The 26,793-nt window shown below is 43.0% G+C and overlaps 1 protein-coding gene across 1 annotated transcript in view; it reads left to right on the top strand.

The window, feature by feature from the left end:
- The first annotated feature begins 3,351 nt into the window (after positions 1-3,351).
- The window catches only part of Slc25a12 (solute carrier family 25 member 12), an 80,561-nt gene continuing 57,119 nt past the window's right edge, over positions 3,352-26,793 (top strand). Inside the window, exons 1-2 of the mRNA XM_038338149.2 lie at positions 3,352-3,569; positions 4,504-4,557. Of these exons, the coding sequence (XP_038194077.1) occupies positions 3,558-3,569; positions 4,504-4,557 (66 nt within the window). The 5' untranslated portion in view covers positions 3,352-3,557. The remainder of the gene's footprint in view (positions 3,570-4,503; positions 4,558-26,793) is intronic.

Raw genomic sequence — 26,793 nt, forward strand, 5'->3', positions numbered from 1 at the left:
GAGATCCACCTGCCTCTGCCTCCCGAGTGCTAAGATTGAAGGCGTGTGCCACCCAGCTTGGCAGTCACTTTCTTTTGTGTCCTGCTTTTCTAATTAGAACTGTATATTGTCAGAAGTCGAGGTAGGGGCATTTTCTTGCCCAGTGGCTTACTTTTGCCACAGAGAAATTAAACATGTGGAGTTTTTTTGATGCCCATTATCTTCTCTGAAGTTGATTGGTGCTACCAGGAGCAGACATGTCTCATTGACATAAAAAGACGAAGAACCTAGGTTATTAAAACATCTTAAATGGCATATTTTGCAGATCTCTGACGTATTTGAAGATGACCTGTATAAAATATATCTTTGTTTGACTTTGAAAACATACCTGATGTGATTACAATTCGATTATAATAGGTGACTAATTATTAACCTGTATTTCCTTATTATCCTAAAGAGTAATAATAATTTTCAAAGACTAGAAATTCGCATTATATTGTTAAATGAGTTATATAGGTACAATACTTTGAACAAGAGTAGAAATGTATGTACAGTATGTTCTAACAAAATTATCTCAATATATAAACTTGTATACAATATTCAAAAGTCCAATCCAATGTAAAACATTTAACACTAGTAGTTGCTTTTTAGAATTAGATTTAATAATCTACCTTTTTAAATCTTATCATATCTATATCCTCCCTTTTTCATTTCAAAGTAGATTCAATAATCTACCCTTTTATTCTATCATATTGATAATATCTATAATCCATTGAACAACCAAAAAACACTCACCTACCTCTTGGGAATGTGGGCGTCATGTTCTTAAATTTACTTTCTGTTGTCTGGGGATGTGAGAGTATCTTTAGTGGATCCTGTAAAGAAAACTTAGGAATCTTTGAACTGGGTTCCATAACGATTCCACTAAATTCCTAGAATGCCCTTGTTGGTGTAGACTGCTCATTCGTTTCCTGGCTGCCCAGACCCGAAATAACCACACAGAAACTGTATTAATTACAACACTGCTTGGCCAATGACTCTAACATATTCCTAGCAAGCTTTTGCATCTTAAATTAATTAACCCATTCCTATTATTTTATATTTTACCATGAGGCTTGTGGTTTGCTGGCAAGGTTCCAGCTGGCAGCTCGCATCTTTCTCCTCTGGTGGCTACATGGTATCTCTCTGACTCTGCCTACTCTATAGATCTCTTCCAGCCTGGCTACCTTCTGTTAAGCCATTGGCCAAAAGCAGCTTTTTTATTAATCAACGGCAACAAAACATGTTTACAGAATACAGAGGGGAATTCCACATCATGCCCTCATCGCTACACCATGTCTTACTTGTTAGCTTTTTATCTTTTTTGATAATAGCAACCTTAACAATTATTAACAGAGTTACTAGTTCACAGTGCTTGTTTATTGTGTTTCCCTGGTGCTAAGTGATCTTGAATCCCTTTCTAGGCACCTGCTGATCAGTTTTATACCATTTTTAGAACAATATCTATTCAAGTCTTTCATTCACTGTTTGATTGGGATATATTTGCTACTGGGTTGTATACATTTTCTCAATATAAATTGTGGATATTCACAGTTTGAAAATATTTTCTCCCATCCTGTAGGCTCTCCTTTTCCTTTTTTTTTTCTTTTCTTTGCTGCACAGAGACATTTTAGTTTGATGTAGACCCACATTTTGTTGATTTTGTAACCTGAGCCTTAGCTTTGGTATGCAAGAAATTACTGCCAAAGGCAATGCTGGTGAGCGTCCTGTCCTCCCGTGTGTTTTCTTCTGGGAGTTTTATGGCTGCAGGTTTTATGTTTTAGCCTTTAAAAATGCATTTTGAGGGAAGTTTCTGTGCATGGCATAAGATAAGGGCCCAATGACATTCGCATGTGGGAACCTGGTTGTCTATCTCTACTTACACTTTTTTTTAAAAAAAAATTTAAAGGAGCATGTCTCATTTAAGAAAGAAGATAAACCTCACACGGCTGAGGTTGTGGGTAAACATGATCTCAAAGTATCTGGAGATCTGGTTTTTACTTAACTCTATAATTTCAATTATTACAATATTTATAGATAGATGTAAGTATTCAGGGCATGAATATGATTTTATGAATCAAGTAGACTTAATTTTAACACTATAAATGAGAAGAACCAATTAAAATTTCATCATTTCTCCCCTTCCCCAAAATGTCGAGTGCATTTAATGATCAGTTTTGACTAAGTAAACTGTGTTTCTTTTTATTTTTATTTTTTAAAAGGGATTTATACACTTGCCTGGCCTCTAAGATATTAAAAACTAGCATAAAAAGCCCATAGCTATGGGTTAGGAATACAAACAATATACTACAGCAGACCATTAATTTGTTACAAATTCTCTAGTAACAACCCACTGGATAACAAATGCGGCAGCACTTAAGTATGACCGAGCAAGGTGGATATCTATAGTATTTAGGATTGCTATTTAGTTTTATAACTTCAAACAGCCTATGATAATGGTGGCTGTGGTGATACTTTCCCTGGAGATCAGAGGGTGGAGTTAGCCACTAGCCTCCTCCTTCCCCCTCCCGATTTCTCTTCTTTTCTTTTAGTTTTTCTTTTATTTGAAGACCTAGGCTGGCCTCTACTCCTATGCAGCCAAGGATAGCATTCCGATCATCCTGCCTCCATTTCCCAAGTGCAAAAATTACAAACGTATACAACCAACCTTATACTACTGTGCCGAGCTTGATTTTAGGCGGTGCTGGGGATGGAACCCAAGCTTCATGCATGTTAAGCAAGCACTTTACCAACTAAGCTACTTGTCTGGCCGTCAAATATCTTAATGGCAAGAAGCGGTTTTTAGAGACATTATTTTGGCTTAAGGCAAAGCTGGGAATTCAATGAATTGTTTTGTGTTCGTGTAGAAGTGAGAGTCAGCATAGCGCCAGCCCCAAGACAAAAAAAGTTGTTTTCTATATATATCCCACAAAAGTTTTGTGTGGTTAAGAAAGTGAAGCGAGTCTATTAACAAGCTATTAAAGATACTCCAAGGAACGCCAATTCAGGAGCATATTTCTGAAGTTATGCTTACTTAGCCCCCTCCCCCCCCCCCCAGTAGGTATTTTCGAATCTTTTTTTTTTTTTTTGGTCAGTATTTGTCACTAGTTGTCATTAACTCATTATTAATTGTCCAAGCGCTCAAATGCTTCCAAACCTTGCTCAACACAGGCCCCAAGTGTTCCTTTAAGCCCCAAGAGGGAACCGGCTTTGACTGAAGCCAGTGCCCAAAGCCACACCCACTGCCTGGCCTTGGGACTTGGGGCTGACCCTGCGGCGCCTCCGCTCACGCGTCGCCTCGGATCCCGCGGCCGGAGCTCCGGTGTCCCCCGCGAGAGGCGCGACAGTCCCGTCGGCCCGCCGATGGACCGACCGAGGCCTCTCGGTGCACACAGCCGCGCTCTAGCTCATTTGCATATAGACGGGCGCGGCGCCGCGACAGGAGGGAGCGCGGGCGCGGCCCCGGGCCGTGGCGCGCGCGCGCCCTGACAGCTCGGCCCTGCTCGCTCACTCGCTCGTTCCCGGCTTCCGAGCACAGCATGGCGGTCAAGGTGACTCCAACTCTCTGCTGCTGCCTTTATTGCATAAGAGACGTTCCAAGGGCCCCGAGTGCAGCCCCCCGCCTCTTTCCGTTGCTTTCTTTGCCTGGTTCTTGGCCAGCGCGTCCCGGTGCTCTAGATTGCGGGTGGAGAGCTGTGCGGGGCTTGGACCGGAGAGAAGAGGATGCCCGGCTGGGGGAGGGGAAGGAGGAGGGATCGTGAGTTGGAGGGGCTCGTGAGGACCACGGTTGGGAGGAGGAAAAGAGTGTTTTGCCCTAAGTACATGGGATTGCGAGGACAGAGTTGGAGAGCATAGGAGAGGGAGTGAGAACAAGTGGACAGGAAAGCCGGGGATACCCAGGCATCCGCGGTGGGGGAGGGGGTGGGTGTTGTCATTTGGGGCCTCAGTGCAGCCCAGGGCACTGGCTGACATTTGCGTGACAGGTTGCAGGATGTCGAAAGTATCCGTTTTTGTGGCAGCTAGCAAGCTTTAGGTTGGATGGAGAAAGGGTCGCCGAGATGACGATGTGTTGTTACTGCTTTCCCTAAGAAAAGCTGCTAGGCCCGGGTATTAATTTGGGTGTTTTACGTCCCCTGTTGCTCCACTCTTGAGGTTCTCTGGATTTACAGCTTGGTGGTTGCTACTGTAGAACTAGTAGATGTGGAATAACACAAACGATTATATTGCTTGGTTTCCCTTTCCAGTTCAGAGGAAGTACCGTCTGTAATTTGCTATATCTTGGATTGTTCACACCCATTTTTCCCACCCCTTAGCTCTAGATCCCCAGTTTGACAGGTGTTATCAGCAATTAAGCTTTAGGGTTGTTTTTACACTAAATACCCTTTGAAAAGATAAGCACGTTATTAGCAGATGTAAACTATAATCTAAAAAGATTGTATGGTTTCTAGCTAAGCATTAACCCGTCCCCACCCCATACCCTTATAGGTGCATACAACCAAGCGAGGTGATCCTCATGAGCTGCGAAACATATTCCTACAGGTAAGTTAAAGAATATTTTTTTGCATTTTATTTATTTGGCTTTTTGAGACAGGGTTTCTCTGTAGCTTTGGGGCCTGTCCTGGAACTAGCTCTGTAGACCAGACTGGCCTCAAATTCAGAGATCCGCTTGCCTCTGCCTCCCAGGTACTGGGATTAAAGGCATGCGCCACCACTGCCTGGCTTAAGTTGAAGAATTTTACATCAAGGAATGAATAAAAAGAGCATAGTCATTATTCCTTTTTGAGCTCTAACTTTGAGAAATAGTCTACTTCCATGTGTTCTCACAAGCACGAGTAGAGGACGTGGTTTGTACTCTTGTTTGGTTTTTTCGAGACAGGGTTTCTCTGTGTAGACCTGGCTGTGCTGGAACTCGCTCTGTAGACCAGGCTGGCCTTGAACTCAGAGACCTGCCTGAGAGTTGAGGGCTGGGATTAAAGATGGGCACCACCTTTGCCCAACTGTTCGCACTTTTATTAACAACTGATTGAAAGATTTCCTTTATATCGGGGATTGATAAGAGGTTTTCCTGGAGTTACTGTTTTTGTGTGCGTGGTTTGAGATTGTTTATAAAGTTTTCCTCCCCATCATGCCTATGCCATTTGTTGCACAATAACATAGCTATTATAGTTGTGCTTTCCCTTCTAATTATGGCAACCACAGATCTGTGTGTGTGTGTGTGTGTGTGTGTGTGATACAACTGTTTACTTCAGATTTTTCTACAAGGAGTCTGGTGAGATGGCTCAGTGGATAAGGGTGCTCTACCCCGAACCCATGCGTATGTGGAAGGAGGAACTGATTACATAAAGTTGTCCTCCAACCTTCATATGCTCACACACTCACACCTCATAATAGCAAATTATTTAAACAAATAAGGAAAAGGGCTGGAGAGACGGCTCAGCACATAGAGCGCTGCTTGTTCTAGAAGACCTGGGATGGATTCCCAGCACCCACATGGCAGCACTCAGTCGCCTGTATCTCCCCGTTCCAGGGAATCTGACAACCACTTCTGGCCTCCGGGGGCACCACATGTATGTGGTGCACGGACATACATGCAGGCAAGCTAGCCAAACACATTTTAAAAAAGGAAAAAGCTGTCATAAGTACTTGCTGTCTAACACCTCATGTTAAGCTTTTAGAGTCAGTGGTTAAATTTAGACTTAATTAAAAAAACTGCTTAGTTTTTTCCCATTTTCTTAAATTCCTAAGGTATTTTACTAAAGATTGTGGGTTTTTTTTTTTTTCGGAAGAGCGTTTCTTTTTTCCTTTTCCTCCTCCTCCTCCTCCTCCTCCTCTTCTTCTTCTTCTTCTTTTTCTTCTTCTTCCTCTCCCTCTCCCTCTCCCTCTCCCTCTGCCTCTCCCTTTCCCTTTCCTTCTGAGAAGTTTGTATTGTGGATGTGGGTTCTGTGTAGACACTTAACCTTGGGTAGACTCCTTCTGGGTACTATTTCCCTCTATAAATGAAAGGTGACCTTCAAGGTTCCTTCTGATTTCAAAAGTCTATGCTTCTATTTTAGGAACAGATTCTATCGTCTACTAGTGCACCTAGGCTAGATAGCACTTCACCCCCACCCTGGTTTTTCGAGACAGGGTTTCTCTATGTAGCCCTGGCTGTCCTGGAACTAGCTCTTGTAGACCAGGCTGGCCTCAAACTCACTGAGATTTGCCTGCCTCTGCCTTCCAAGTGCTAGGATTAAAGGTATGTATCACCACCGCCTGGAATAGATGGCACTTTTATCTGAGACATGTCGTTCTCTTAATTATCGCTGGGGAAGAGACTGCATAGGTGAGCACACACTACATAGTTTATGGAAAGGAATTAGTAAAGGTGGGGGGTAGCTCAGGATTAAAAAAAATTACCTACCTTCTTTGAGGCCCCGGGTTTGAGTGTCTGCACCAAAAGAAAACAAAATAGAATTAGAAAAATGAGATTTATTTTTAACTTTTATTTTTTTTAAAACAAAGGCTCACTATGTAGCCCAGCCTTGAATTTTTATCTTATTTTTATCTATCTATCTATCTATCTATCTATCTATCTATCTATCTATCTATCATCTATCATCTATCTATCTATCATCTATATCTATCTTACCATGTAAATCTGACTGGCCTGGTACTCACTGTTACACTACACTAGCCTCGAACTCATAGAGAACTGCCAGGAGTATCTTTGAATTTGTTTGACCTTTCCGTCTCAGGCCTCCTGAGTGCTAGGGTTATATGTGTTTACAACCATGCTTCTTGGGAGCCTTACATTTCACAAAGTGTATTAAGAGAAAGATCCTTGCATGGAGGTGGTAATGCATGCCTTTAATCCCAGCACCCGGGAAGCAGAGGCAGGTGGATCTCTGTGCGTTTGAGGCCAGCCTGGTTAGTCTACAAGAGCGAGTTCCAGGACAGGCCCCAAATCTACAGAGAAACCCTGTCTTGAAAAACAAAAACAACAGCACAGAGGAGGATCCTTTCTGGAACAAAAGTAATTAATAATTATAATAGAACCACATCATTTGTGTGCTAGGACCTTCGTTCCTCACAAGTACTCTTTGGGACACAAACATCAGTACAAGCCTTGTCCTATGGTTAGAGTCAGTTGCTTTGTGGAGAGTTCATGTAATTTAGTTCATTTTGTTTTCTGACTAAGCAAGCATGAAAGAGATCAGTTGAGATGCAGAATAGTGTAGGGCAAAGAGCCCTGTTCCAGGTATCTGGCTAACCTTGAATTCAGTGTTGGTATTACAAGCAGGAGGCTCCATTCAGCTCTATTGACAGGCCAGTGAGAAACAGTGTAAAGATTCTTAATCTCCAGGAAAGCCAAAAGCTGTTGGGAAGACATTGTATCTAGTTGCAGCAACTTTTTGTTTCTAACATATTAGGATTTTATTCCTGGTTTGTCTACTTCAAACTATAGTAACTTAGAACAGTTGGGTACTTTTGTAAAAAGTTTCATTGTAGATCCGTTCGGCTTAACATCTTAGATATAATAAAGTCCATGCTAGCTACATTTTTCTTTAGCAAATAGCATATTTATCACATATATTTTTAAGATTAAGTATATGTGTGTGAGTGACTGTGAGTGTGGGCGTGCCACAGGACACGGGTGGAAGTTGGAAGCCACCTTTCAGGACTCAGTTCTTCCCTTTCACAGTGAGTTCTGGGAGTCAAACTCAGGTCATTAGGCAGCGTAACAAGCTCTCTTATTTGCTGAGCCATCTTGCCAGCCCTTCAACAGTTTTTACTAAGTATTTGTTATGTTCCATGCACTTGTATTTCATTTAGTAGTCATCATCAAATTAAACCATTTGATAATAATTAAAGCAGAGAATTGAGCCAAGACTGAACAGTGCCAGATATTTCTTCTCTGAGGCCCACTCCCTTCCTAATGGGCTGTGGTTAAGGAAGTCAGGACCCATGAAGGCAAAAACATGGCTTTATGTAGAGTGATTGCATTGGTTTGTCTAGAATTGGTTCATGGACATTTTTCGATCATTTACACTACTGTAGTGCACAGTAGCTCAGTGCTTTAAAAATATTTTGTTAAGGGGCTGGAGAGATGGCTCAGTGGTTAAGAGCATTGCCTGCTCTTCCAAAGGTCCTGAGTTCAATTCCCGGCAACCACATGGTAGCTCACAACCATCTGTAATAAGTTCTGGTGCCCTCTTCTGGCCTGCAGACATACACACAGACGGAATATTGTATACATAATAAATAAATAAATAAATAAATAAATAAATAAATAAATAAAATATTTTGTTAATATTCTTACCACTTTATGATGTAGTCTTGGTAGATCTGTTATGTGGATTCAATTAAATGACTTGGTTAATGTTACTGTGATAGAGATCATCATCAAATCAAATGAGTTCCAGAATCCATTCTGTCTCTCTCTCTCTCTTTTAAGAAGAGCAGCTTTGACCAGACATGGTGGTTCATGCCTTTAATCCCAGCACTTGGGAGGCAGAGGCAGGAGGACCTCTGAGTTCAGGACCAGCCTGGCCTGCAGAGTGGGTTCTAGGACTGCCAGGGCTGTTGCACAGAGAAACCCTGTCTCAAACAAAGAGCAGTTGTTGAGGGCATGGTGTCTCACACCTTTGATCACAGCAGAAGCATGATGACCTCCTCGAGGGGCAGAGGCAGGAAGATTCCTAAGTCAGTTTGGTCTTCCTGTCGAGTTTCAAACCAAAAAAAGAAAAGCAGCTTTATGCTAACTTGCGCAATTAGGTTGTAGAAGAAAGAATCTAAAATTTCTGCTCTCTCTTTTTTGAGACAAGGTCGCACTATGCAGCCCTGACTGGTCTAGAATGCTCCAGTAGACCAGCTGGCCTTGAACTCATAGAGATCCATCTGCTTCTTTAGTACTGGGATTGAAGACATGCACCACCATGCCAGGCTGAAAATCCCTGTTTTGATTCCATTTCTTTTTTTTGGGGGGGGGGTAGGGGAGTCAAGACAGGGTTTTTCTGTAGCTTTGGAGCCTGTCCTGGAACTAGCTCTTGTAGACCAGGCTGACCTCGAACTCACAGAGATCCACCTGCCTCTGCCTCCCGAGTGCTGGGGTTACTGCCTGGTTTTGATTCCATTTCTATTTGCCTCTAAAAGACATTTTATTATTATTCTTATTTATTTATTTGGTTTTTTTGAGACAGCCTTTCTCTGTATAGCTTTGGAACCTGTTCTGGAACTTGCTCTATAGACCAGGCTGGCTTCCAACTCAGAGATCCCCTGCCTCTGCCTCTTGAATTCTGGGATTAAAGGCGTGTGCCACACTGCCTGGCTTATTATTTTTTTAGACTAAGTTCTTACTCACTTTGTAGCCCCAAGCTGATCTCCAACCTGCAAGCCTCCTGCCTCAGCCTCCCATGTGCTGAGTTTACAAACAGGCCTGTATACACACACACACACGCACACACACACACACACACACATTAATACACATACATTTATACATATGTGTATGTGTGTGTACTCTTAAATATTACATGCTTGGGAGGTTGAAATGGGGTGATTTTTGAAAGACAGAGTTATATTAAGGATTTCAGCAGCTATATTTTTCTGAGAATATTCAAGATAAAACTACTTAGAAGGTACGAATTAAAATGCACCTTTGTGCTGTAACTACCTAGAAAAATTGGCTAGGAAGTTTGGGTTTGAGATAGTAGGTAGACTCTGTGGGGTTCTGACTGGGCAGATTGGAGTGGTAAGTCCTGGCAGTTCTTTGTGTGTGCTGGATAAAGCGTGGGGAGAGTGGAGCTGACGGTGTCAGCTGAGAGGCTATTGAAATACTCCATATGGGAGTAAAGACCTGGGGTAGCTGAAGTCTGGGGAAGTGGAGAGGCAAGCCAACACCAGGGACTTGGTTTGCTTTTTACTACGGAAGGATTAGAGGAGCAGTGAAACTTGCATTTTTAGGACAGATGTCAATGGCTGGAACATCTGTTTTGGGAATTGGAGAGGGTGGCTACTGAGTTACGCTTGATTGTTAAGTAGATGTGACCCACTAGTTAAAGTCGGGTTCAGACAGACACAAGTTTGTGTGGCTGTTAGACAAACCCTTGTTAGGAGGACTAACTATAAAGCAGGGCAGAGAACCAGGAGCCGATTTATAGCCAACACTTCTAGCTGAAGAGGGCAGGAGGAATTGAGCTGGAGGAAGTAGTGCCATGAGAATTTGAAGTAGGGGTTTCACAAAAGCGATAAATCAAAGATTAAAATAGCCATCATTCTGCTAGTGTAGTCTAGTCTGCGTAGTACTCTGAAGTACATTTGAGTTCAGTACCATTTGAGCTTGCTATTTGAGAGTCTCCAGAGGGCAGAGGAAATGGCTACGTGGGTAAAGGCTTGCCATACATGGGTGAGCACCAGAGATGCCTAGAACCCACATAAAAGCCAGGCAGGTGTGGCAGCTACAGCCTGTAATCCGTTTACGGGTGAGGTAGAGTCTCTGTTCAGCAAGAGAACTTATCTCAAAACTACAGAAAAGTGGTAGAAGAAACTCAAAGTGAACTTAGGGCCTACACATTCACACGTGTCCAATACGTGTGAACACATATACACGCATACTACACATGCACACATGTAACAGACTTTCTTTTGGCCACCAACTGGCTCTCAAATCAAGAGGCGATTAGTTATGAGTTATGAATGCTTAGCCTTAGCTTATGATCATTTCTAGCTAGCTTTTCTTTTTGTTAACTTGCTTCTCTTCATCTACATTTTGCCTTGGGTATTTTTTTTCCCTTACTTTCTGTATGTCCTACTCTGTGTTTGCTGGCTGGTGGCTGCCTGGTTGGCCCTGAGCATCTCCCTCTCTTTCTCCTTCATTCCCTCCTGAGCTAGAGTCCTCTTCCTACTTATTCTTTCTGCCCACCAGTCCTGCCTACCCCTCTACTGCCTACTTGTTGGCTGTTCAGCTTTTTATTAGACCACTCAGGTGCCTTAGGGAGGCACGGTGAAACAGCAGCCCATCTCTATATCATTAAATACAGCATAAACAAATGTAACACATCTTGGACTAGTTAAAGTAATATTCTGCAACATACACATACTCAGAAAACATTTAATTTAAAATTTTAGGACACAATTGAGAGTTGAATATAGCAACATACACCTATCATTCAGTACTCAGGAGAGCCTGAGGCCCATCAGTTCCAGGGCAGCTTGAATTACATGGAAAAAACTTTGTCTCAATTAAGTATTTAAAATAATGACAAAGCCAGCTGGAGAGATGGCTCAGTGGGTAATAACGCTTACTGCTTTTACAGAGGACCCATGTTCAGTTCCCAGTCCCCACACTGGGCAGCTTACAACCACCTGGAACTTCAGCTCCAGAAAATAAGATACCTTCTGATTTTCATGGGCACCTCTGTACACAGACACATGCACATAATTAAATATAAAATGAATTTTTAAACAACAACACAGTCATTTGTCGTGTAAGACAGTAAAAGAGGTTTTTTGGGTTTTTGTTTGTTTGGTTGGTTGTTGTTGTTGTTGTTGTTTTGGTTTTTCAAGACCAGATTTCTCTGTAGCTTTGGAGCCTGTCCTGGAACTCGCTCTGTAGACCAGGCTGGCCCCAAACTCACAGAGATCCACCTGCCTCTGCCTCCCGAGTGCTGGGATTAAAGGCGTGTGCCATCACTGCCTAGCTAAAAGAGCCTTTTTTAAAGTGCAGGAACATCTGTACTTAGTAGAGTCATGCGTGTCATTAATGGAGGGCTTCAGAAAGAGAAGCATCAATTCAAGTACAGGGAATGCTCCTTTTCTTTCTTTTTTTTTTTTTTTTTTAGATTTCATTTTTTATATTTATTTATTTATTATGTATACAATAATCTGTCTGTGTGTCTGCTTACAGGCCAGAGGAGGGCATCAGATCTCATTACAGATGGTTGTGAGCCACCATGTGGTTGCTGGGAATTGAACTCAGGACCTTTGGGAGAGCAGGCAATGCTCTTAACCGCTGAGCCATCTCTCCAGCCCCGCTCCTTTTCTTTCTATGTGTCTTTTTGTTCTTTCTTTCTACGTATCAATATATTTATTTGTTTTTTTTGAGACAGGGTTTCTCTGTGTAGCCCTGGGTGTCCTGAAATTTGCTCTGTAGACCAAGCTGGTGTACAGTGGGATATATGAAGTCCTATCTCACAAAAGAAAGAAAAAAAACAAACAAAAATACCTCCTCAAATTTTGAGAAGTAATAACAAACACATGGAAGCTGGGCCTGCAGTCCACTGAGTAGCTGAGTATAACCTCAAACATCTAATCTTCCTGCCTCTATCTGTTCAGGTGCTGGGATTCAAAACCAGGCATCGGTATTGGGCAAGCATTCTGCCATCTGAGCTACATCCCTAATCTATGAATTTTCTTTTTTTTAATTTATTTTTATTTTATGTGCATTTGTATTTTGCCTGGTTGTATGTCTTGTGAGGGTGTTGGGTCCCCTAGAACTGAAGTTACAGACAGTTCTAAGTTGCCATGTGGGTGCTGGGAATTGAACCCAGGTCCTCTGGTAGAGCATTCAGTGCTTTTAATCACTGAGCCATCTCTCCAGTCCCATGTTTTCTGTTAGTTAATAGAGGTATTTGGGGCTGGAGAGATGGCTCAGTAAGTATGAGCTCTTGGTACTCTTACAGATTCCCAACACTCACACAGTGGCTCACAACTACTGATAACTCCAGTTCCAGGGGATCCACCAGGTATGCATGTAGTGCACATACATGCACACAGGCAAAACATTCAGACACATCAAGTCCATAACTAATCTAAAAAGCAGAAGACATTCTCTAGGATTCTGCCTTCCCTACCTCAACTCCGCCAAGCCTAAGAAATCAGAGCACACTAGATGAATCCTTAGCTCTTCAGCTGTGCTGTAATTTTACAAACAGTTCTCAAGCTCAGATTTTCACATGGCTGTCCTTATACCTGTCATTTCTTGATTTATCTCCTTCTTCTTTAGCCTCTCTCTCCCACATGCTGTCATTGACCCGATTTTTCTCTATCAGAAGTGTCCACTAGCAAAGGGTACAATGGGAGTAACAGGAGGGAGAGGAGGTGGGGCCAACAGGGACCTGGCCGGCTGTTCCAGACCTGATGAGGGCCAGAGAGGAGTTAGCCTTCTCAGCACCGTGTGGCAAAGGAGAGTGTAACAACTCTTTTCCATCTTAAAGAGATCTCCTAATTCTTTTGGGTTGGTAGATTTTTCTGTGTTTGTTTATCGGTGTATCATATGCTGAAAGCAACACACGTTGAGACTACACAGCTATGTATGCCAGACCGAAGTTTGCTGAGACACAGAATTCAAATATTCTGATTTCTATTCTTTTCTTCATTAGCGCCAGTGGACAATAATGGCTATATAATGCACAAAAGTACACTTTTCTGTCTTCTGTGTTATTCATTCATTCATTCATTTATTCATTCATTCATTCATTCATTCATTCACTGTGCTTTGAACCCAAGATCTTGCTCTCACCGGACATGTGCTCTACCCCTGAATGACATCCTTAGCTCTGTCTTGTTTATTTTAAATTGAAGAGTAAGTGGAAGGTAATGATGTAAAGCAAGAACGGTTTCTTAGGGTTTTGCAACAGCGTGAGTGTCTAGTGGAAAGAAGTATCCTCTGCTCACTAATACGTGTTTATGTGCTCCGTTGTTTACTTGCCTTAGAAGGAAGGCTGAGGAGGGACTTAAGCAGGCTTTAGCAAAGGATCCTCCTGGCCGGTGTTGAGAAGTGTGGGAGGTGCATCCCTGGAACATTCCAAGTGAGAGATTAAGGAGTTGGGAACATGGCGGTCAGCGAAGTGCCTGCCACAGAGGCACGGAGACCTAAGCTTGGACCCCCAGCTTCTAGGAGTGACCCACAAAAAGAGATGGCTACAGGCCTGAAGAGCACAATAAGGAAATAAAGAGAAGGATGAAAGGAGCCCTATTTTTTACCACATTCAAGAGCTCAGCGATGGCTCCTGAGAGCGTGTTAGAGTTTAGAACTGAACACTCAGGGTGAAGTGGTGGAGAGGATTCTGAGCACAGGGCTCACATCTATGTGGCTTGGATGCAGAAAATGGTTTTTGCTGTGTTCCATAGCTAGAAAGGAAGCTGGTGGGCTTGAAGCATCCGTGAGTGAGAGGCCCAAGTGAGAGGTGGGGCTGAAGGAGCCACATCCAGGTCCAGCAGGCCTTTGTGTCTAGGCCATGTAAGAATTTAGATTTCTTCTCATTCTTAGCAGCAAGATAGAAAACATCAAAGGCCATTTTCTTTTCTTTCACGTTGGAATGGTTGAAATTATAGTTTCAACAGAACATACTTAAGTAGATCATATTGATATGTAAACTGGTTTTTCCATTCCCATGCTTCCCTGTGGATGGCCACTTTGAGTAGACCCTGATACTATGAGGTTTCATTTCCCACCATCTGTCAACAGTGCTTGTGCATAGAGCATCTTAACTCCTTTCTCACACTCCTATGGGTTGGGTTCTAGGCACTGACCACTACACCTGGCTTCCAACCTAAGTTTGAATTCTCATTTGACGCATTTTGAATGTGCCTTAGGAATGCAGACTGCCTTTGGAGTCTATTTTCTCGCTGTCTAAGGGCTGATACACTCAGTGCAGATGGGTCTTTAAAAGATTGAGTGAGGTGACCGCTAAAGTCGCCTGATACAAGAAGAACCAGGTCGAGCTCAGTGCCTTGTCTAGCACTCCTTTTCTAGCGACGAAGACTCCTTTTCCCGGGGATAGGTAGCTGGGCTGAAATTCATAGAGACTCTGCTGTTAACATGTGCTTATCCTCATGTGTGAGTCATCGGGTCCATTCTTAAGACGTGCATCTGCATGTCTTCCCAAGAAGATCTTGTGTGCAGATGTTACCAGCCTCAGTGGTAATTCGCCTGTCCAGTTCTGAGATGTGTGGTCATAGTCTGAGGCTGGAGAGCTGTGGCTGTGATAGGCAGCAGCTGTTTCCTTCTGAACTGTCAGGTGCTTAGCTGGGACCAGGAAAGCAATAATAGTTTAATTATAAACTGTTAGTACATTCAGAATCACTCTTATTTTCTGCTCCAAAAGCATCTTTTCGTGGGGTTAGAGCAATGGGTCAGTGATTTAGAGCACTTCTTAGTGTTACATAGGACCTGAGTTTGGTTCCCAGCACCTGACCATCTGTCACTCTGGTTACTGGGGATCTGGTGTCTTTGTCCCCTTTGGGCACATATGTGAGCATAGACACACAGACACAAAACAAAACAAACAAACAAACACCACAACAACAACAAACCCCAAACACATATTTTAAAAACTAATGAGATGCAGGCTAGATTCATTCATTGCATCTGGTGGCTCTCTCTCTCTCTCTCTCTCTCTCTCTCTCTCTCTCTCCCCCCCCCTCTCTCTGTGTGTGTGTCTGATCTTGTTAACATCTACCCACTCAAGATAAAAGGCTTTCTTGTTCTGTGGCAGCATGTTGGTTTTCAATCAAATCTTAACAACATCAAGGTGTGCTATCTCCCTAGGAACTGTACCTTGATTATCAAAGAGACACAGTTTGTCCAGGCTTATGAACATACCTGCTTCTTGTATGTCCCATGGTTACTTAGAACAAGAGACTGAAGTATTTATTTAAAGAAAAATACAAATGAATTATTCAACTTAGTCTCCCCTGGGAAGCTTCCTGGTACCAGTTATTGGTCTCTGAGGTCATTTTTTTTTTCAAGGTTTCCGATCCTTTTGAAGAGAAATTGATTTTGGAAGCCCTAGGATTAGTTTGTTTCAGTTCTTACAAGGCGCTTGAGTTTTACCCATCCATTACAAATTGCATTGTCCTAACTCAAAGTAGGACTAGCTCTAATGGATAGAGAAAATATAGGCATTTTAAGTTTTACAATCTTTTTAAAAATTAATTTAATATATTATTGTGGCATGGCTTCTCCCCTTCCACCTCCACATGGGTTCTGGGGTTTGGACTCAGGCCATCGGCCTTGTGTCACCAGGTGGCAGGCTCCTTTACCCACTGAAGCATCTTGCAAGTCCAATTTTGAAATCTTTTTTTCTATTTTTAATACATATACGAAGTAGAAAGGAAAAATAAGCACTAGCATTTACAGAAGCATTCTGTGCAAGAAAGGCAGGATACTGAAGAATTTGTTTGCAAAAATCGAATAGATTTTGTTCTCGATGGATCTGAAGGTTCTATATGTAAATTTAATATTTATATTAAACCCAGATGTGTGGGGCTGGGACGTAATTTAGTTGGAAGAGTACTTGCCCTGTGAAGCACACAGTACTGACTTTGGCCCCCAGCACCCCATAAACATGCTGTGGTGCTCACACCTGAAATTCTTGTCCCGAGGAGGCTGAGGCAGGATTGGCACCACAGGTTTGAGACCAGACTGAACCTTGAACCTAGCAAGACCTTGCCCCAAAAGGCCTAAAACTGGGCTGGTGAGTTGGTAAGGATGCTTCCTGCCAGGCCTAGTGACTTCAGTTCAGTTCTGTTCCTGCATCCACCCGAGGCATACACTAAATAAAAGTTTTATATATATATATCAAAGCATATAAATAAATAAACAAATAAAATTAAATGGATGGAACTACTTTTCTTTAAAACGCGTGATTTTAGTAATCTTGGAAATTTTTATATTTCTCACTAACTTTTATTTTAAAGTGTTTCTATGTCTTATTGAAGTTCTTAAAGTTAAAAAGTCAATTTGGCTTTTTCATTTGTTTATTTTTGAGACAAGAAGTTGTTGTGTAGATCTGGTTTGTCTGGAACTTACTCTGTAGTCAAATTTATAATCCTCTTGACTCAGTCTTCTGAGAGTGAGGTTTACAGACGTGAGACACCACACGCTGCTTCACATATGTGCAGAAAACTCCTTCTTTCCCCCTGAGACATTTATGATAGAATAAGCTTTCTTCCTGGTTGACTCACTGTATCAAAATAAGGTTGCTCCCACATCCCACGATCGTACAAGTTTCGGGTGTCAGGTGTGCTGTGGCCTCCGCTCCTCATGCAGACGGCGTGTGCAGCGAAAGGGCGCGCATTCCTGACTAAATTTGGCTTCCATGGGAAGCATGAGCAGCAATAGTGGACAGCGAGAGGATTAGCTTCGCGCTCTCAGCTCTCGCCCTGGTACACAGTGTCCTCCGTTATTGTCCCCATACCTCGTTTTTCCACATGGGAAGCGCTCTATGTGATATCTCTCGTTACCAAAGTCAGTGACGCCATCTCTGGAGTCAGTGAAATTGGAAGGACGTTAAAATTTAAAATATTGGGCTCATATCAAATGCCACGGTCATGGAGAGACCGTTTGTTTTGACTCCTATTACAGCCGCGTGTTGGTTATGCAGAGACACCGCTTAGAGCAGTCACAGCTGATCTGTTGGTAAGCCGACCCTGGGCAGCCTCAGTTTGGAGAGAGTGAAGCCTAAGAAGAATAGCGCCTTCTTCGTGTTTAAGTAAAAAACGTCAGTAGGAGGGCACTGTGCCCCTCCCCTTTCCTGTTTCAGAGAGGTTGGCTTCAACGCTCGTGTTTTCCCATTTTCAAACACTTTGGTATTGAAGGTCTGCTTTTCCCGCAGCAGCGGGCCAGCTATTTTGCTTATAACTACTTATCAGAGAAGAAACAGAAATATTTGCTCATTTAGAGATGGAGTCACTGGTGTTGCCCAGGCTGATTCCCAAGTAGCTACGACAGGTGCCACCGTGACCAATTGAGTTGCTTTTTTATTATTTTTATTTTTTTTTTTTTGCTAAAATTCCCCAGTGAGTTACTGGGTTGGGGTTTACTGACTCTGGTTTTACTGTCCATCCTCCTAACGATCGTGTGCCTTATTCATCAGCTCTCAGGCATAGTACCCAGCATGGGCTTTTAACGAAAGCACAATAATGCAAAAGGATTTGATTTCCAGATTGTGTGGCTTAAAAAGCAGTTTTTCTAGATATGTGACTTCAGTTTTGGTATGCATACTCAAAAAAAAAAAGGTTTGATCTTGTTACATTATATAATCTTTGAGTTCAAGGCTAGCCCGGTCTACATAGTGAGTTCCAGGATAACTAGAGCTATACAGTGAAACCTTGTTTCAAAGAAACAAAAAACAAAACAATAAAAAGCTACTTGTAATACATCACAATTTTTAAAATATTTATTTTTAATTATATGTATATATTATATACAATATATTATATGTGTGTGTTTAATTACACACACACACACACACACACACACACACACACACACACACACCCTAGAAGGGCAGTAAGTGCTCCTAACTTCTCAGCCATCTTTCTGGACCCAAAAGCTCAATGTTCATTTTTGCAATTTATTTACTTATCTATCTGATTTTTGTTTGTATCCTACACTGACCTGGAGTTTGCTAGTCAGCACAGGTTGGTCTCGAACTGTGGCAGGCTGTGTGCGTCAGCCTTCTTGAGTGTTTGGATTACGGGCATGAGTTTCCATGCCCAGTGCTAAAACAAACAGATAAAATGTATGCACACACACATTTGAATCTAAACCATCAATGAATCTGCTTTTTTTTAACTGGCATCACTCAAACAGACTACATTTTATCATTTTTAGACTTTCTACAAAATTTGTTCCTGTTAATGAATTTTTGAGATAGTCCTCCTCCACTCTTAGTAGAAACTCAGAGATACGTGAGTGCTTTGTAAGCTATAATTAACACAGTTAGCTTGTAAGGTGAGTGTCCTGTATTTGAAAGGGCGCCTAAGGTTAATGTTAGTAAATTGCAAGGGAGTTTCTCCTCTCCAGTTTATGCCAGTCAGGGGAGGCCTTCGTGTATTCATCATTTGGCTTCGAAAGGCCAACCGTTTCAGGGTGGCACCGTCTTCTCCCCTCGAGCCACAGACAACTCAGCGTAATTGCGACATGCTTTTGTATGCGAAACCTGCTGATTTTAATATGTGATTTTGATGATGTATATGAGGACGCCAGGCTCTCAGAAGCTCCATTTTGTTTTTCAAGCCTCAGACCGCCAAGGCGTTCTTAAGCACATATGAACTATACTTGTAAATGTACGTGTTTCTGGAAATGCCAAAAGCCGTGTGCATGTTTGTGTTCCTAATCCTTGCGTTGGGTTGAAAAAGTTTAATCTAGAAACCAGATCACCTATTTCTTGTCAGCTTCTGTGAGCTTCTTCTGGGTGATGTCTTTCATGTGTCCTTGACTTCTTGCCCAGGAGGGATTTACAACTGCTTGAGAAACATCTTTAAAATGTCAAGTGATTAACTATAAAGTTATTTGGCAGAAGGATATAATATTATATTTGGCAATTTTATGTCAAGTCATTTTAGGTTACCCTTTGAAATTATAAGAACAAAAATGAAAAAAATGTGTAAAACTATTAAATTACTTAGGATATTAAATGTTATTTTGGAAGACTCCAAGCTTTATTTTTAATATTTTTAAATATATTATTTAATGAATTAGTTTTGTTTTGTGTTTTGAGACAGGGTTTCCCCGTGTAGTCCTGGCTGTTCTGGAATCCAGGCTGGCCTCGAACTCACAGAGATCCTCCTGTCTCTGCCTAGTGCTGGTACCAAGGGTGTGTGTTACCACCACCCAGCTGGGCAGCACATGTTCTTAACTGCTGAGCCCTCAAAATACCACTTTAAGTCTATTTTGCCATTTTTAATGCAAAGATTCAAACTATTTTAATTATCACAGAGAGAAGGCCTCAAAAGGCTCTTAATATTTTTAATTTCAATTCTGATATTGCCTTTTCTATTCTCTCTCTCTCTCTCTCTCTCTGTGTGTGTGTGTGTGTGTGTGTGTGTGTGCAGGGGTGCGGGGGTGCAGGGGCTGGAGCTGGGCGTTATTGCCTCAGGTGTGCCCTCCCGCCGCAGAACCACCCCTTCCTATCTATTTCTGTGGTGCCAGCTCTTCTCTATTAGTCTAAGACCTAATTCGTTTTAGCATTTTAACCAACCCTGGGTAGCTTCTAGTTTCCATTCAGAAGTCTCTTTGGTTCTGTCTGTTCAGGCAACAGGCTTCCTGACATTGCCAAGTAATTGCCTCTAATTGAATGGGTTAATTAGTTCACTGTTTTCTGTAGAAGTCAAGTACTGACTCCCTGCCGAGGAGAAGACTTTGGGTTTATTTCCCCCCTTCAGCTATACACTCTATCTTTCGGTTAAAATCAAGTTAAAGTAGACTGGGAGAGTCGGGGAGTTGTTGTCTGGCATCATTTGTAACCCGAGGTACTGGCAAGGCCTCTGTCAGTTCATGTCAGCCAAAGCATTTGTTTTCCTGTTGGCGGCTGTGTCCTTAGCTTGCGCTAATGCTGCTGTTTCCTGGGTTTTAAAGTCGGGGGCATCCTGGGGATTCTCTGGGTGCCACCTACTTTTACTGTATGTTCTGGGTAGGCTGTGTGCTTGACCCAGCAGTCAGGCTCAGGCACAGGAGAACACGTGCACCTTCGTCAGAAGAAGGAACAGGCAAGTAATTTCTTACTCACGGCTCTGACGTGTTTGTGCTCTCTCCTCACTCTCTCGGGAAAGCAGCGTCCTCCCCGTTGTGAAGTAAAATGCTGTCGGCAATGCCGGACACTGGGGACTGCAGCTTTTAACTTCCCTGATTTCCTGATGGCCTCAGGGACTTTCACTGGGCTCTGTGGGATGGACACTAACTACATGCTCTCCTTGTCTCAGTCCTCCCGTCTTCACCTGAGCAGGACAGGGATCGTTTCTCGTCTGTCATCTGTTCAGCTTTCACGGCCTTCCATAACTTGGTGCCAAAGACTTTTTCAGTCTCATCTTCTGCTTCGTACCCTTGTGTGTAGGCTGGACGTTGCTCTTCCTAAACAGTGGGGTCTGAGATGCTCCAGAATCCACGTTTTTTTTTTTTTTTTTTTTTTTTTAACAGTGATACGATGCGTGTAGAAAGTACTATACCCAACCTTATATAATTGATTGAGAACAATATACAGCACACTGACAGTATTGTATTAAAGTCACCTTCAGGCTGTGTGTAGAAGGGCGTGTGTGTCACTTTGCTGTTGCTGGGATAAGACGTCATGACGGAAGCAACTTCCAGAAGAAAGAGTTTATTTGGGCGTATGGTTCCAGAGGGATAAGAGTCCATTGTGGCAGGGAGGCCTAGGGGCTAGCTGCTGACAGGGCTGCAGGAACAGGAAGCTGAGAGCTCACTTCTTCAAACCCAAACAGGAAACGTAAAGAGGGAACTGGAAGTGACAGGAAGCTTTTTAATTTCGAAGTCCATTCCCAAGTGATTGGTTCCTCTAGTAACACTGCACCTCCTAAACCTCCCCAAACAGCCACTAACTAGAGGCCAAGTGTTCAAATGCCCCAGGCTATGGGGAACATTTTTTTTTTTTAATTCAAATCTCAAGAATGTGTATGAGGGCTGGAGAACACTCATACAGTGGTTAAGAGCACTGACTGCTCTTCCAGAGGACCCGGGTTCAATTCCCAGCACCCACATGGCAGCTGACAACTGTCTATAACTCCAAGATCTGGCATCCTCACACAGACATACATGCATGCAAAACACCAATGTACATAAATTTAATGAATAAATTATTTTAAAAAAGTATGTGTGAAGTGGTGGAACTTTGTGTTTAGCTAGCTCATTATGGAGCCAGGTGTGGTAGTGTCTGCAATCCCAATATCTGAGGTGGGTGGAGGCAATGGGATCAATTCAAGACCAGCTTCTTCTACATAGTGAGTTTGAGGCCGGCTTAGGCCACCTGAGATCCTGCCTAAGAAAAATAATCAAACAAACCAACAAAAATAACAATTGCCAGAAAGGCTTCCCATTAGTATATGCAGATATTCAAAGAATAATCTGTATTAGAAATACTTCTGGTCCCAGGCATTTTGGGGTACTCAGTCAGTATTCATTCATTGTTCCTTCTTTTTTTTTCTCTTCATATTTGCGAGTGTGCTGTGTGCTCACCGTGGGGTGGAGGTGGGGGTGTGTGTAAGATCCTATGTGCGCCTTCTCTTACTAAACCTGGAAGTAGACAGGCAGGGAACAAGTCCCAACAATCCTCCTGTCTCTGCCTCACAAGTGCTGTGGTTACAGATGCTTGCATGGTCACCCTTGGCTTTTTGCATGGGGGCTAGGAGTTTGAACTCAGGTCCTATGCTTGCAGAACAAGCAAGCACTCTTACCCTCTGAGCGATCTCAAGAGCTACACCCCTTCCCTGCTTCCCTCTCAATCTCTCTCTCTCTCTCTCTCTCTCTCTCTCTCTCTCTCTCTCTCTCTCTCTCTCTCTCTTTTCTCTTTCTTAAACAGGAAAAGAGAACACACACAAATTACATGCTTAAGACAGGACAGTATCACCCACCACTTTTGGTGGTGTTAGGAGCCAAACCTATCTCCTCCTCCATTCTGTGCAAACGCTGTACCCGTGAACCATATCTCCCAGCCCCAAACTCTGCTTATTACTGTTTCTCTCCCCAATTAACCCCCTCCCAGAAACAAAGATTTTTCTCACTTCTAAGTTATCTCCCCAGACTGAAATCTCCTTTCTCTGGTTGAGATCAGATGTTGCTGTCTCTCTCCTCCCCACCAATCCCAGCTGCCCTTACACGGATACTTCTTTGGTTTCCATGGCATTCTTATGATCTTGCTTGGTGCTGGCAGTCATGTTCCCGATGTTGGTTGACTCATCAGGCTCCGTAAATCCTGCTATCAGGTTTCTTTGTACTGACCTCCCTCGCCACTTCCAGTGGCCCCGTGACTACGGTGCCTCTCCCCACTCCTGCCTGTCCTTCGCTCTGCTGAGTTTGTGTTCTTGTTTAACCTGTCCAGGGACTGAGGATGTAGCTCAGTTGGTAGAGAGGCCAGCGCTACAGGGTAGCTCATGCATGCAATCCCAGAACTGAGGGTACAGGGTGGGGTGGGAATGGTGGGGTAGAGGTAGGAGGATCTGAAGTTCAAGGTTATAGTGAGTTTGAGGCCAGCCCAGAATACAGGAGACACTGTTTCTAAAACAAAAATAAACGAAAAAGCCCACATGTGTCCTATTATGGCAATTGTTGGAGAAAGAACAAGGGAAGATGTACCGAGAGCTCATCGACTACTCTTATTATCAGTGTCTAGAATTTGTTTACCGTTATTGCTAATATCTTATACAATTTTTTGGTTTGGTTTGGTTTTTCAAGACAGGGTTTCTTTGTGTAGCAGTTCTGACTGTACTTGAACTCAATTTTTAGACCAGGATGGCTTCATAGAGATCCACTTTTTTCTGCTGCAGCCTCCCCTTCCTCCCCCCCACTCCCCCGCCTCTCCCCCAGGGCTGGAATTAAAGGCGTGTGCCATCACTGTGCGGCCAGTTCGTTCTTTTTAAGGTTGACTTTTTCCCCTTAATTTTAACTGTATGTGTGGTGTGGTGCGGGTGATAATGTGCGTGTGAATGTGTCTCAGGAGGCCAGAGGCCTCGGCTCCCTCCGGAGCTAGTGGTACAGGCATTTGTGAACCACCCACACTCAAGGTCCTCTGCAAGAGCTGTAGCCAGTGCTTTTGTGCGGTGCTGTTCGGCCAGCCCCTGGTTTGCTTTTTGTTTGTTTGATTTGATCCTTTGTTTCTAGACCCACTCTTTCAGTATATCAAAGATTTGCTTGATCTTCACAGCACAGGAGTGTGCATGGTCTAGAGTTCTAGGGAAAGAAGGAGCTTGGCTAAAGACTCACGTGAGCCGACTTGTAATAGCGCCAGGATTAAAACAAGGCTGCTTCAGGAGTGGCGTTTGTAGTCGTGGCCCGGACTGATTCATCTGGAGGACGATGCTTCTCAAGTGCTCTTGATCGCATCGGCTAGGAGAGAAGTCCACCTTCGTTTGTACGCTGACACAGAACGTGCTGTAACCTTTGATGTTTTCCGAGTAAGACAAAGGAAACATTTCTGGTTTGAATTCCCTCTCCTGGCTGGAAGACAGATGACTTACTCAGTCCACACGTATGTGAAATAGTTAACCAAAGAGAAAACCCACCTTCCCTTCCCTGATCCTTCTGCCTTTCACTCCCCGGAGGCAGCCACTTGAACCTCCTTTAGCTATTTGTTTTGGTGTTTGCTTTTATATTTTTATGCTGATGTGTATAGGCTTTTCTCGCTTCTTAAGTAACTGGGCCCAGAGCTTTGTGCACGAGCCAGGCAAGCTTCCTTATGATACTTTCGGGTTTCCCCTCCGTCCTCCCAATACAGTTATAACATTTGGTTATTATTTAGTATCGGCATTCTGACTGCAAGTATTTTTTATTTTGAGCTACGTTGTGCTTTTTCAATTGTTTGTTTGAGACAGGATCTTGTTATATAAACCAGGCTGGTGGTGAGCTGGGAATGAACCTCCTGATTCTGCCTCTGCCTCCCCAGTGCTGGGGTTTCAGGTGTGTTGCTACCATGCCTGGCTTAAAATGTTTTTTATAAAATACATTTTGTTTATGATATGTGCGTGTATGCTCATGCATGCTGGCACAGTGTACGTGTGGAGGGCAGAAGGCAACTTAGATAACTGTCTTCTCTTTCCACCATGTGAGCTCAGGCCTGACCTCACGTTGTTAGACTAGCCTTTACCAGAGTCAGGCTAGTCTCAAACACCATGTGGTCCTCCTGCCTCAGCCTCCTGAGTGTTGGGATTACAGATGTGAGCCCCCACCACCCAGATCAAGTCATTAATTTCAATATTTTCTATTTTTTTCCAACAAAAATACTTCTTCATAGTTAAAGATTGTCCAGCTTTTATTTGCTTGTTTGTATACCCCCTACTGATTCATTCACTGAATGGATGTTTTTTGAGTGCCTAGCACCGTTTTTGTTGCTGGGGGCATATAAACTGGACAAAGATGCTCCCCTGATGTTTCAGGTGGGAGATGGTAAAATACAGTGCCGCAGGAGGAGAGACACGTGTGAGAGGGTAGGGGTTCTAGACGCATGGCCAAGCTGGAGCATCAAATAGATGATGAAGGTGGAGCTCCGTGAGGATGTGACATCAGAGCAGACTTGCGCTCTTCCCAGCATCCCTTTCTTTCTCATGGTGCCTTGGATAATTTGGTCTTTGGTGTTTCCTGGTCGCTTTGCTTCCTGAGCTCTCTGTCCGCCCTGGTCAGGAATAGGTGCCCTGGAGGTCTGCAGCACCAGGGTCCTGGTTCCCTTACCCAATTCCTCAGTGGATTTCCTCACTTGCCCCTGGTTCCTGCATACTCTCTTTGATTTAGTTCACTCTCTCTGAAAAATTAAAAAGCATTTTGACCAGAGCATGCGAGCTAGCAGAGCTGATGAAGGCACCATGGCTCAGCGTGGTGGCTGAGTTTGATACTTGGGATCCACTTGGTGGAAGGCTTGCAATGACTCTGGGAAGCAGCTCTCTAACTTCCGCGTTCATGCTGTGCCGCGTGCGGCCACCCCAGGTGAATGCAAGTAACACAAAAGGCCACAGTTTCCCGAGAAAGGGAGCATGGAGGCAGAAAAGTAATGTTGAGAATATGGAGATCTCAAAATAGTGTAGCTAACGTTACATTTGCTGAGTGCTTAGAATTCCCGGTTCAAAATAATTTTTTGGGCCTCCATCCATTGTCTACAAGTGTTGCGTAATACTTTATTCTGACCCAGTGTTTCTCCCTGGGGACTTTTAGGATTATTCTTATTTATTTTGCTGTCCTGCAGTTTTATGAGAGTGAGTGAGGCTTTGGTGAGATTTTTTTACATTTATTATTATTATTATTATTATTATCATCACCATCATCATCATCATCATTGTGTGTGTGTGCTTGACATTTTATGAGCTCTCCTAGTCTTCAGTTTGGGAAATTCCCGGATCTTCTTTGTTGGTAATGACGCTTGGTCGCACCACCAAGCACAGAGTCCTTGAAATGATAAGGGGTTTCTTTAATAAGAATACTTTTAAAAAATTGACATGAGATGTAGAAGACTTTTTGCTTCTTTTTCCAGTGATTGGGACTTGGAATAATGGAAGGTCTCTTTAGAATACATCTGGGAAGCAAGGCATCTGCAAGCTTACCTTCGGGGCCTTGGCCTGTCTTTCACATTCCTTAATTTTTCTGGTATCTCTTATCTTAATGTTTTTATTTTTTACTTTCTTATTTTATGTTTTCAGTGCTGTAGATTAAACTCCTGATAGAAAAACTATATCCCCCCCCAGCCTACATAGTCTGGTTTTACACTTATTTAGTGTGTGTGTGTGTTGTGCATGTGTGTGTGTTGCACATGTGTGATTGAGCGTTTGTGTGGAAGTCACAGGGCAGCTTTTGGAAATCGAGTCTCTCTTATTGTGTGGTTCCCTGGAATTGAACTCAGATCATCAGTCAGTCTTGTAGCAAGGGCCTTTACCTACTGAGTCATCTTGCTGTCCCCTGTGTATTTTATTTATTTATTTTTTAAAAATTTATTTATTTTTATTTTATGTGTGTGAGCGTTTTGCCTGCATGTTGCATCTGTGCACCACATGGTTGCAGTACCCTAGGAGGCCAGAAGGGGGAGTTAAATCCTCTGGAACTGGAATTCCAGACTGCAGCCTGCTGCCACGGGGGGTGCTGGGAACTGAACCCAGATCTTCTGGAAGAGCAACCAGTACTCTAACCCCTGAACCATCCCTCCAGCCCCACCTCATGTATTTTTAACTGAGATTAAATAGTCACATGACATAAAGGTCATTTTAAAGTATACTACTTAGTGGTTTTATTTTAAATATTTATAATGTGTGACCTTCATTCATAATCCCAGAACACATTCCTCATTCTCAGAGAGAAACCAC

The sequence above is a fragment of the Arvicola amphibius genome, chromosome 7 (assembly GCF_903992535.2).
Source record: "Arvicola amphibius chromosome 7, mArvAmp1.2, whole genome shotgun sequence".
Lineage (NCBI taxonomy): Eukaryota > Metazoa > Chordata > Mammalia > Rodentia > Cricetidae > Arvicola > Arvicola amphibius.